This window comes from Heptranchias perlo, chromosome 25, assembly GCF_035084215.1.
Source record: "Heptranchias perlo isolate sHepPer1 chromosome 25, sHepPer1.hap1, whole genome shotgun sequence".
In the NCBI taxonomy this organism is placed as follows: domain Eukaryota; kingdom Metazoa; phylum Chordata; class Chondrichthyes; order Hexanchiformes; family Hexanchidae; genus Heptranchias; species Heptranchias perlo.
The window spans coordinates 29,575,539-29,587,895 of NC_090349.1; the positions used below are offsets into that span (position 1 = coordinate 29,575,539).

General features: G+C 39.7%; 1 protein-coding gene across 1 annotated transcript in view; it reads left to right on the forward strand.

The window, feature by feature from the left end:
- Positions 1–12,357, forward strand: part of gas2l1 (growth arrest-specific 2 like 1) — a 54,342-nt gene that overhangs the window by 13,128 nt on the left and 28,857 nt on the right. Inside the window, exon 2 of the mRNA XM_068005906.1 lies at positions 11,099–11,206. Within this exon, the coding sequence (XP_067862007.1) occupies positions 11,099–11,206 (108 nt within the window). The remainder of the gene's footprint in view (positions 1–11,098; positions 11,207–12,357) is intronic.

The following is a 12,357-nucleotide window of genomic DNA, read 5'->3' on the forward strand; positions in this document are numbered from 1 at the left end:
TCAAACAGAATAAAACGCATCTGATCTAACAGAATAGTCAGTCACCAAACCGGGAAACAGAATTGTATCACATTCGCACTGTCAAAAATAGTTTGCGAACTTGAAGGAGCCTTCTAATCACATAATCAGTAATAGACAACCAGGACTTAGTATTATCAAACTGTTGTTGGATTTTAAACCATTCTCTCAAAGTTGAATGCTGCTTTTACTCTGTCTGCATTACTCATAAACTGTTCTTGGTAGTTCTAACAATATTTCAATTGCACGTTTTTACTCTTAAGAAAAATGAACAGTTAAGTACTGTTATTTAAAGCAACACAGCATTTTAATTAAGTTCATTTTTAAATAAAAATAGGTTTCTAATTCTGTACAGTACTGGCATAATGAAATTAAATTGGCAGTGAAGGAATCATACACTACAATAACAATATAGTATTGTGTTATTGATAAAATGCAGGCCACAGTGTCCCTAACCATACACTAGTGTTGTGCAATAATCATTAATATCCATACAATGCAATGACTGTATAGTACTGGTAAAGAAACCATGTTAGGATCATAGAATGTTACAGCACAGAAACTAGCCATTCGGTCCATCAAGTCTGCACTTTTATCTACAGGAACCATGTAGTTTAATCCCACGCTCCTGCTGGCTCCCTATACCTTTTAATAGTTGTATTTTTCAAGCAACTATGTAATTACCTTTTTTTTAAAAAAAGAATTTATGAACTTTCAAAAACAAATTGTGGCAGAGAATTCTACGTCTTCATCCTCTTTGTAAAGATGTTTCCTAACTTTCCCTTTTAATTATTTTTGTAATTATCTTAAATCTCTTGTTACTGTCTCAACGACATAATGCCATAACTTCTCTAGTCTCTCCATGACTAACCCCTGCATCATTGGCAACAGCCTAGTACATCTACACTCCACCTTTTCCATTGCTTTTATATCATTTTGAAAATCTATATATACTACATGCTCTTCTCTCTGTTATTTCTTCTTCAAAGAATTCCATCAGGTTGGTCAAGTATAACCTGTCTTTTACATATCTCTGCTGTCTGGCCCTGATCTCTCTCTTTTCTACCAAATGCTTAGTTATTTCATCCCATATTATAGATTCCAGTAGTTTGCCAACAACTGAAATAATACCAACTGGCCTATGATTTCCTGGCTTGGTGAGTCACACTAGCTCCCTTCCAGTCCCCTGGTATAACTTTAGTTTACACAGAATTTTGAAAAAATTATAACTAGAACCTCCACTGTTCCCAAGCTTCCTTTGGGATCCTCTAATGTAAACCACCAAGTCTGTGACTTGCCTTCCTTAAATTTCAGTAACTTCCTTAAAACCATCTCTCTTTGAATAGTAACCTCTAGTCCTACAGGTTCAATACCCACCTTCTCTGAAAACAGAGGCAAAGAACCCGTTCAGTATTTCTGCCATTCTCTCACTCTCCACTATAAAGCTGCACACCACATCTCACAGCAGCCCTACCTCTACCATGACTATCCTCTTACACCATTAATATGTCTATAGAAAGCCTTTGTATTCCCCTTTACATTTTTGTTCATTTTTTTTTCTTGTAAACCTTAACCTTTTCTAATCTCCCTTTTTATAGCTTTCCTATATATTGTTTTTTCCATTATATGCCCAGTATGCACTAAATGTTTCTCTTTTTTAGTTTTAGATTTGACCTAAACTCCCTATTCATCCATGGAACCCCAGCCATCAATGCAATCCCTTTTTTTTCTTTATTAGAATATACTTGATTTGTACCCTTTCCATCTCCTGTTTAAATACTTCCCATTACTGATGCTATGCACAGTTCTATTTGTCAATTCTCATTCCAATTAATGTAGTCAAGATTTCTTTTTATCTTGCGATAAATCTTTTTTTCAGTTAAGTATTCCTGTCCTGGACTTTCTTCCCTTTTTTCTATCCTTACACTGTGGTATAAAGGCCGTGTGATCATCATTTGATTTTGAATAATAACCATATCTGTATGTATGGAATAGCACAAACTGGAGCATGTTACAAAGCAGTAACACATCAAGGGTTTGAGGCAACTTATGGCATCTCGATTTGAGGTGTGTTCTGTTCTTGAAGTATGTGATTATAATGTGTGGAGTTCACAAATATTGGTTCATTCTGGTGTTGTCATTTTGAGGATGAAAATCTGCAGGGAGGGCACATTCTGTATAAGTACCAAGGTGCACTTGCCCAGGACCTCTGCTGCTGACATCACCAAAGTTCACAGGGTCATGTTCTTTATTATGGCAGGTTACCTGCACCACAGAGGTGCTTCTAGGATGCTTGCTTGCCATGCGAAGTATAATAGTAAAGTGGCCTCTTCAGGAGTCCAGTCCACAATCCTAGCCTGGTCTCCCAGGTGGTCCCCACTTCGCCTGTTCGGTGGTTAGGTATGCCTGTCTTTACTTACAGCAGGTTCCTCTGAGGGATGGGGACATAGGAACCCCTACACTGTGAGACCCTGCCACTGGTCATGTGCCCCCACCTCCCTTACCTCATTTAGGGCAGGTGGAAACTCTACCCGGAACAGCCACCCCCATGCAAGGCCGGGACTCTGCATATGAGTCGACCTAATTTCTAGCCCATCCAGTCGCTCCCACCAAAATTACAATGAGATTACATCAAAGGAGCTGCAGATTTTTGGTCCGTGTTTTTTTTTTTGTGTTGGGTGTCATGACGGACAATAACTGATGCCAACCTTGCATGTCTGGAGTGATATTGTGCCACCTGATTGGAACTTGCAGTCATAATCGGGTTTTATTTCATTGCATTGTTAGAAAACTAGCATATCTTGAGTATAGTATTTTTAGTGGTGACCATATAATATCAGTGTAAACCAGAGAATGGCTATCCTGATGTTTGGTGATCGTCTCCCTCACTCATTTGTCAAGGCTCCCAAAGGAACAGTGCGCAGTTGGGTGAGGAACACCTTCAGGGGACAACGGGAGAAAAATTGCAGAGGGAATAGTTTATTTTGGGGGATGATGTTTCAGCAGAGGCTAGATACTTCCCATTCCCCAACAAAGGTGGGGGCAGAAAATTGGAAGTAGGTTGTCAGCCTGCCCTTTCAAGCAAGAATGATGCAGTAAATGGGGAGGAGGGAGGAACTGAACAAATTCAAATGGGGTGATTATATATTTCAATAGTACAAAGCCATAAATTGTTACAGGGTGAAGGTTGTTGCAAAAATTACTATTTCAACAATACTTTGAAATCTTTGTTTTCAGCATTTTTGACACGAGTCCAGCTATGGACTACCTACCATGAAAGGGCAGTGGATTCTTTAGGATTTTCATGGAAAAGTGGGGGAGAGTGCCGAAGATAATGCAGCACTATGGAACCATGCACGGGACATACTAGGGAAATCTCCCGCTGTCCCACTTGGCTAGTGTGCCCCTGCTCAAGTCATAAATATTTGCTTGTAAGACTTATTTTTGCTCTTACACTCTCAATCAAAGCACTGTCTCCTTCTCCATGAGGCGAAATTTTCAAAGCTTATTGTGAGCCTGCCAGAAGTGCTTGCGAGTTATTTTTGAAGTAAATGTAAACTTCAACAGATTGTAAACAAACACTGAAATGCGAGTTAAATAATTCCCTCAGAAGCAGGCCAAGCAAGATCATAAAGTTTTATTTAAAATAAAACTAACATTTCCAGCACACACATTGTGGGGCCTAGCAGCATCAACTTGTCAGCCATACAGAATTTCTGTTCACTAATTTAAATAAAGGCGACAGGGCAGTTTTTTGTCTGTCTGAGGGAGACTGTAGACAAATGCAGAATTGTAGTCAGTGATGGATTTTGGCATCAAAATAAAAATCATTTGAAAATTCACAGCTTTTAAAGAATTAGAGTTGGGAGCCCATCTGTATAATGAAGCATTTTAGGTTTCATGCATTGCTCCCTGAAATAATTAGTATTCCTAACAAAAGCCACAGGTTCTGCAAGGCTGATAACTTGGCTGTATAATTGTCACATTGAAATTCTCCTGTGTTCATGATGGCACTGTGAAAAGTTTTCCTTTGTACTTCTCTACCCAAAAAGGCAGACCCAACAAGTAATTGTGAATGCCCCAGTGATTTCTCTGGAAAGGAACATTTAAAAGTGGAATATTTACTACAATAATAGTGGCATTTCTAAATGTTATAGATTATGTACCCATAATGATCCCCAGGACAATTGTAACGTACTGCTGGGTTTTTCCTCATTTCCCCTCCCCTTCCTTTCTACCCTCCTTCTTCAGAAGGGCTCGAGTCTTGCTGATTGTAGTCCAGCACCTCACCCAAGTGGCAATACTTGACGTCTGAGCAAAGACGGTGTGTGTGTCAGTAGACTGTTTGGGCTCAGCTGCGATACCCACGATCAATCATGTCCTCGCCCAGTGTCCGCCCACTCACATTTTCCAGCAGGGATCACTGGACAGAAATTAGGAACCTTGGCTGAGTTTTAATTGTATTTTTATCTCTCTCCCTAGCCTGTGTGTGCTTAGACCAATTATATTGTTCATTTCACTCCTCTGGTCCAAAGTCAGCCAACTCAGACTAACGACTAAACTTGGAGATTTCCTGGTTTGAATGGTTTGGGAGCTCACCACTTGACCACTAATTACAGAATGAATAATTTAGAACTTAAATATGTGAAACTAATGTGTTATGCAAGGTTAAATATTTGCATGTTACATTAGCCCAGCGAAAACTGGGTGATCATTTTAAAGTTGCTCATCATTACAATGATAAATACTATCCGTCAGACTTTCATTAACTTTGTCCTGTCAACGATCATTACCATAATAGCTTCTTTAGTCGCATTAGAACACTGTGGGGGGATGGACTGCTTTTTTTGGGGCGGGGGGGAGAGAAAAGGCTTTGCGACTGTAACACGAGCTGATTCTAATTGGTTAAAGTTGTTTCTTTCTATGACTCTCCTGTCCTTTTTTATTTGAAGTTCCTCAGGAATAGATTGAATGTGTAATCAGATAGTGAAAAATGAGAACATGGGAGTTCAGCTTGAAGAACTTTGTGTTCTAATGTGACTAAAGAAGCTATTATGGTAATGATTGTTGACAGGGCAAAGTTAATGAAAGTCTGACTGATAGTATTTATCATTGTAATGATGAGCAACTTTTAAATGATCACCCAGTTTTCGCTGGGCTAATGTAACATGCAAATATTTAGCCTTGCATAACACATTAGTTTCACCATATTTAAGTTCTAAATTATTCATTCTGTAATTGTGCAGTGTGTAATGAAGCCCCACATTGCTGATTGTTTAAAACATACTGTAATGATGAGATGGTTCACTGTTTAAAATTTTTAATCCAACATATAAAGTCTTAATTTTGTTAAGAAATTAATTTTATAATTTGGGTACAAAGAGTTTGTGACTTTCTAGACCGATTTAATATGTTAATAAATGTATTACATTTCATGGCAAACAAAAAATACCATTACTGATTTGCAGTTAAATGGTAGAAAAGTGCCAATCTGGTGACAGCACTTTGGTGCATTTAGACATTGTCACGGAGTAGTTTAATGTCAGTATCTGCTTACAATGAAAGCACACAATTAATTCCTTAACCTGGCTGAACCTTCTATCTGTCCAGGGAAAACGCGATCGTTGACCACCCGAGTCATCCCACATTTTATTTTTTGTAACATCCCAGCAGCAGCTCAGAGGTCTAGGAGTAGATTACTCGCCCTCCTTCCTAAAGAGTGGTGCATGACATCAGACAGGAGGGAATCTAAAGCGGGCGAGTAAATAAATAACAAAAGGGTTAAAAAAGAAATTAAAACACAAGCTGCCCTGCGAGCCAAACATATGTATCCAGTGAGTGGCTGAGCCACACAGACAAGGAAGGTGACCAGTTTACTCTGCAGCCTGTGGTGTAAGCTGTTCTCAGCCAGGCCAGGAGCAGGGGTACTGCAGCTGGCTTCAGAACCCTTTGGCTAGGGAGGGAAAAAGTGTCCAGGATCCCAGTAACTAAAAATGTTGTGCTGGACATTGAAACTGGTTTGCCTATTCACTGATGTGAGCCTGACTCTGCACCCCCCCCCCCCTCTTAACTTCACAAGACTATTTACTAAGCAGATTTTACTCTGCGCAACTGCATGACTGGGTGAAGTGAGCTGCACACACTGACTACACTGGTTTTCCCCAAAACATGGAGTGCCACTGCACATGTCCCAAGCACGTACACATGACCATGCAGGTGAACATGCCTCACCTGCATCAATTCCCTGAGCACTGTGGCAGCATTGCAGTAACAGATGGTGCAACCAGTTCAGGGCAGATTGGTGGCATGACAGTACTGATCCAGTTCAAGGCCTGTCCTCAATTCAAATTCCAAAGACGTCATTGGAAGTGCTTTTCCTGTTTAGCACACACCATGTGATTTGGTTTGTTTTTACAGACTGTAACAGCTGCCAGAAAAAGCTGTTTAAAAATATGTATTTATAGCTCTTTCAGTCGCAGAAACTTGTATTTAGGTTTGAACACTGTGCCCTCTGGTCAGCATTAACCTATATTTATCTTCACTGTGCTATCTTTATTTCGTTTAGCTTCTAACATTTAAAAGCGTATTCCAAGAGCCCTATTATGGTCTTATCCCTTCCACATTCAGCTGAAAAACTGTAGCTTTATAATTTTTTTAAAAATTACAAATGAATTTAAAAAGTCATCCTGAGATTGCCAACCTTCCAAATCAGGCTACAACCTCCTCAGAACTTCCAAGGTCAGATGTAGATACGACGACAACTTAAATTTTTGTGCGCCTTTTAATGTAGTAAAACTCCCCAAGATGCCTCACAGGAGTGTTATCAAACAAAATTTGACACTGATATGACATCGCTCACCTCTGTTCGCAGGTTCCCTGTTGCTCGTAGCTCATTCACAAGATTGAATTGGATAGTGAAAGGTAAAGATTCAGTTGAAGAATGAGCATATTAAGGTTCTTCTCGCCTCCCCTGACTCGTAGGGTAAATGTATTGTTGACGTGGTAATGAGCTGTACAGATCGGCAAGCTCCCATCTCTGTTGTGCACTGAGCTAGCTGGTCTTGGGCAGGTTGGTGGTGTGGCAGCATAATTGGCTTCACTGGCCCTGGGTTAGAGGGGGGGAAAAGCCAGCCGCGATTCCTACTGCTGGAAATATCTGTGTGGTTATCAGGTTAGGATTGAGATTGGCTCTGATTTTCCTGCCCTCCTCTCCCAGTCATGCAGTCTATCTACACTCAATGTCCAAAATTGTGCATGAAGAATAGCCACTTCATTGAGATACCTGAGAGCCTTTGGAATCAGAGTCCAATATAAACCGTTGTCTTCAGGAGAGATGGTGTGGGGGGGAATACTTGGGTCAGGGAAAGAGCAGCTTAAAATGGGCAGTTATCAGTAGTGTTTTTCATGTTATCGATTTATGAAGAGAAAAATGGTTAAGTTTAGGAAATGATGTGTGCAGTTCAGGTGCTGGGTCCTGTATGTATTTATATATGGTACCACTTAGGCTGCACATAGGCCATTTCAGATGGCCAATGAAACCTGAGAAAATGATGTGACAGTTGTTCCTGCAATATTACTCTATCATAAAATGTTTTCCCTATGCTGACTTAAAAATATCCTGTTAAAGTACCTTTTTAGGCAAAGAGCTAAAAATGGTAATGGTTTTGGTAAATGTTGTTGTGGTGTTGAGGCACCAACTTGGAAGCTTTGTCTTCATTTATCACTTAGCTGTGCTCACTTTGCCCAGCAGTACATAATTTCAGGACCAGTAATTTGACACTGCCATTAATTCAGATGCCAGTGGGCTGATTGCTGGAAACAAAATAGAATGGTGCTAGGTCACAGTGAGGCCTGTATGACTTTGTAGTTGAGCATGTGATTACGGAAGAAATTGTATTGAACTACATGATATGATTTGCCCTAGTTTGAAATTGTTTGGACAATCTTCTAAAACAGACACTGTTTACTCTGTATCATAACATGTGGTGATAATTAAAACCTACTGTCCTAATATATCCTTGTGTGACACATGTCGTAGACTTAAACTTAAACTTAATTACCTATTATATACAACGCATTAACTCCAAACACTTATTTTTCAGACAAGTAAGAATTTATTAAAAGAAACTTGTATACAAGGGAAGCTGTACCCTAAACAATGGTTAGGGCTACGTCTTCCCTGAACAAAGGAAACAGCTCATGTTTATACAGTTAAATTAGTAACGCCCACCTGTCGTAGAATATGGGTGTACATGTACATTCTTTATTGGTTCAGGTAGTTAATCAATCAAAATAGGGAACCCACCCTCTGGTTCCTCATGACTGCCTCGTGATGTTACACACAGGCCTGGGAAAATAATTTTCCTTAATAAACAGTCTTTTTTATCAGTAGGTCTGTACCTAGTCTCAAGGCTATATGGTCATTCATTTCTGTTAGTCAGACAGTTATCAACATAAGCGAACAATAGCGCTTCTGTATGTCTTTGGTGAGAACTAAAACATAAGCTTTGTTATATTCAGCTGGTCAGTTAATATGGTCAACTATCCATAACCTGGTTACCTCTCTTTTTTTCCTCTGGTGCCTTTTTCCACTAGTAGCTGACCGTCTGTTGGTCCCATACAGCAACCTCAACGTCACTCTAGTAATCACCGGTATTACAGATCTACTCCGTTATTGCGTTCTCAGCCCGTTACTACAACCACCGCAGCTGACTATCTCTTTATGCATTTCCACACAGGTTTTGTTTGATAATGCTCCTGTGAAGTGCCTTGGGATGTTTTATTACGTTAATGTTAGCTATACAAATGCAAGTTGTTGTAATGCCATCAGAATAATGTCACAGTCTAACCCCACTTATATAACCTTGATATAAATTATTTTTGACTCTGCCCCCATTCTTCCCCCCCCCCCCCCCCCCCACCGCCCCCAAAGAATCTAGTAGTCACAGTGGGACCACATTATAGTTGGATGACTGAGCAATCTTTCAGCAAGTGCATCAATTCAGCAAGCATTTACCTGCCTTGGAAAATTTGTGACTTACAAATTGTTTCAAATGAGTACTTTATTGCTCCATTATTAAAAACATAAACAGCAATTTTAATGTGATTAGTAGAGAGCTCGGCACTTTCAAGTCATATAACTATATTTAATCTTCCATACATCACAGGTTCTGCCGTCGTTGAAATGCAGTTCAACTGATGAAATGCACAGGGGAGCTGTATTCAGACTGTTATATTTAGGTCCTATTGGATTGAGATTATTTAGAAGAGAGGAAGATGACACTCCTTTCTCTGCTTCAGAGATGATTGCCATACTATTTCATTTGTATTTCACAGTTTGAATATTTTCTTCCTTGTGTTGGACACCTGTTCCTCCTGAGACTAATATGGTAGACTGGGGTCTGCTGCTAGGCCTTTCAGTGTCATTGACTAGCCAGCTGGCAGCAACATCTATCTAGTGTACTTTACAACTTGCCCTTCCTCTCTCTGGAATTATCGAGGTGCCTTCCCAGATATCTCTGACTGAGATCCGGATCTCGGCATGTGGGGAATCTGAAATTTGAGTCTGATTACTACTCAGTCGCCCGGTGTGTACAATATCTTGTGTGATTTTATATATAAATTGCTTTCAGACCCTTGTAATAAAATACAGAGAGACACATAATTGTCAATAATTTGATATCTTAAGTAACATTTAAACCTGTGGAGCTTTTCAGTCATGAAACTCATTCCTCTGTTTTTGCCAGATCTCCTATTTTAGCCTCGAATGGTGTAGAAGCTTCTAACAATCCTGCTGCACAACTCACTGCCTCATTTGTTCAGCATCTGGCATGTACTCAGCTGGCACCACAGTTTTTTTTTCACCAGTCACTTTATACTAAATGATGAGAAAATGTCACAAAACTAGCAACAACAAAAGGTTTGCAGTTTGCAAATAGACTATTGATAAAGCAAGCTCTAGACATTAATGTGCTATGCACTGGAGCACTCTTTCCCTGCTGATTGTGAGCATTTAGCCGTATCCTATTCCTACACAACGCTCTCTCAAACTTTATTTGGAGCCTTAGAAACCTTTTGGATGACATTCCGAGACAGCCATTCAAAGGCATTGAAAACAAAAACTGCAGAACGTTGCTTTTTTGGAATGTTCTAATCCTATGAATTGGAGAGGGGTGCGGGCAACTTAATGGGTGTTTTGTGGAAACTCAGTCAATACTAAAGTATTTTTACTAATGGTTATGTATTTTTCACTCATTGTAATTGAACAGAATTGGTCATCAGTAAAAGTAAAGTCCCTGTTGAATAAGCCTTTTTTTTTGCTTTTGAAGTTGTTACTGTTCAGTAAGGGCACAGTCTCAGTCTTTCTTTTGACCCCCTAGTTAGGGCCTTTACCCCATTACCTGTTCTTCAGATCATCTTCTGTGCTAAAAAAGCAGTTGAGTAGCTTATTCTCTAGCCCCTGCCCACATCGCTCTTGACTGACTGTACCGGACTGCTCGTGCTGCTCTTTACAAACATATTTCTAATTTCTCCCCACATTCTGTGCCAGCCTGCAGAGCACGACTAAGACTGGGGCTTACTGGGTTGGGAGATCTAACTTGTACTTCTCCATTTCTGTCGTACTGTGAATTGGTCCTCACAATGCAAAACTTTGTTTTTATCTCATTTTTCTTCTTCTCACTAACTGGAGGGATACTATCTCTTTAAACCATGTTGCAAAAAACACTCTGCATTATATCCTCAGGTTCTCCTCTTGTATCAATAGGAACTGAGTGTAAGATTACTCTCCTTCTAAGTTTCTACTTACTTTGTACCTTTTCAGCAGTGGATAATGCTTGTTCTTAAAGACCAGAACATGTCCTGGAGAACGTACTCTTCTAGATTGTACTATTGTGACATTGGTAAAGACCTATTTTATAAATGAAAATATTTCTTTTTGTATAAGAAGAAAATTAGGAGATCTTGGCAGTGTTGACTATTTTATAATACAAGGAGAATAGCACTGTGAAGATTAGAGAGATTCAGTGTAAACAGATACACTGCATTTATTCATTTGACTGTTTGTTGTTCTCTGTCTCAGGTCCGTGAGATCCTCGGCCACTGCTCCTGTCCGTCGCAGTTCCCTATGACAAAAATATCTGAGGGTAAATATAAAGTCGGTGAGACCAGCACTTTGATCTTCATCAGAGTAAGAGCCTTGTGCCATAACCATTTTAATTTTGTACTTAAAGTTGTAATAAACAGTCATAAGTACACTGTGTGAGGGAGCTGCATGTAACAATACTACACCAGACTTGTACCAGTAACACCAGATGGAAGCGGTAAACACGGGTTCTGGCTCCTCTCCTCTTGCATGCAACATTTGGCCCACTGAATATCTAAATTTATACATATTCCATACTGCAAGGATAGTCAAAACATTTGAATTTGGGTATGTTTCTCAACTGTTTTAGCATGGAAGATGATATGGGAAGCAGGTAACGGGGGAAGGCCCATGAAGAAACTAGGGGGGAAAGAAAGAGAGACTGAGACTGTGCCCTTACTGAACAGTAATGTAACCTCTCAAAAGCAAAAAAAAAAATGGAGGCTTATTCAACATGGACTGTACTTTTACTGTTGACCAATTCGGTTTCAAATGAGTACTACCAAAGTATTCTCCAGTGAGGTGGTGGAAGTTAAGAATTGTGTACAAACAGTACATATTTAGGATTGGAAGGAAGGGAGAATTTGCACCCTCAACATACAGCATGATTTGATGGTACAAACATCAAAAAATAAAACAAGTACCAGAATGGGCACTCTAGCAGTCTTAACTTCAACACATGGGGGAAAAAAAGCTTTTAAGATAAGTATCTGGACTTTGTCCGTACTTGTTTTGCAAAGGAGGCAGTCAAAGTTGGCTCTGTCAGTCTTCCAGCAGAAACTCTGCTCTGACGCCCAGCAAGCACAAAGCAATCATTTTTAGAATGTTTGTTCGTGGGGGAGCCTCCATTTCCCAACGTATGTTGTTTCTCCTAGAAATGCAAGTTCAGGCGTTTTAGTTGCGGCTCTGCTGCCGGATGATGTGAAAGAGGGGCCCTCAACCCCAGGAAGAAAGTGACTGGCCATCTCAAAAAGGTGCTGCAGACCTGCAGCAGCCACTCGTTGGAAATAACTCTGTTCTTCTGTTGGGATATTCAGTGGTTTCACAAACTGGAAAGACTTTTGGAATTAACAAATACAAAAAGGTGTTTTGTGCTACTACTGATAGGAAATCAAATTCATTGTTTTTCTTTTCATGGATTATCATGCAGCATAATTTCAATACAATGTTGGTATTTTTCTTTTATGATAGTAACT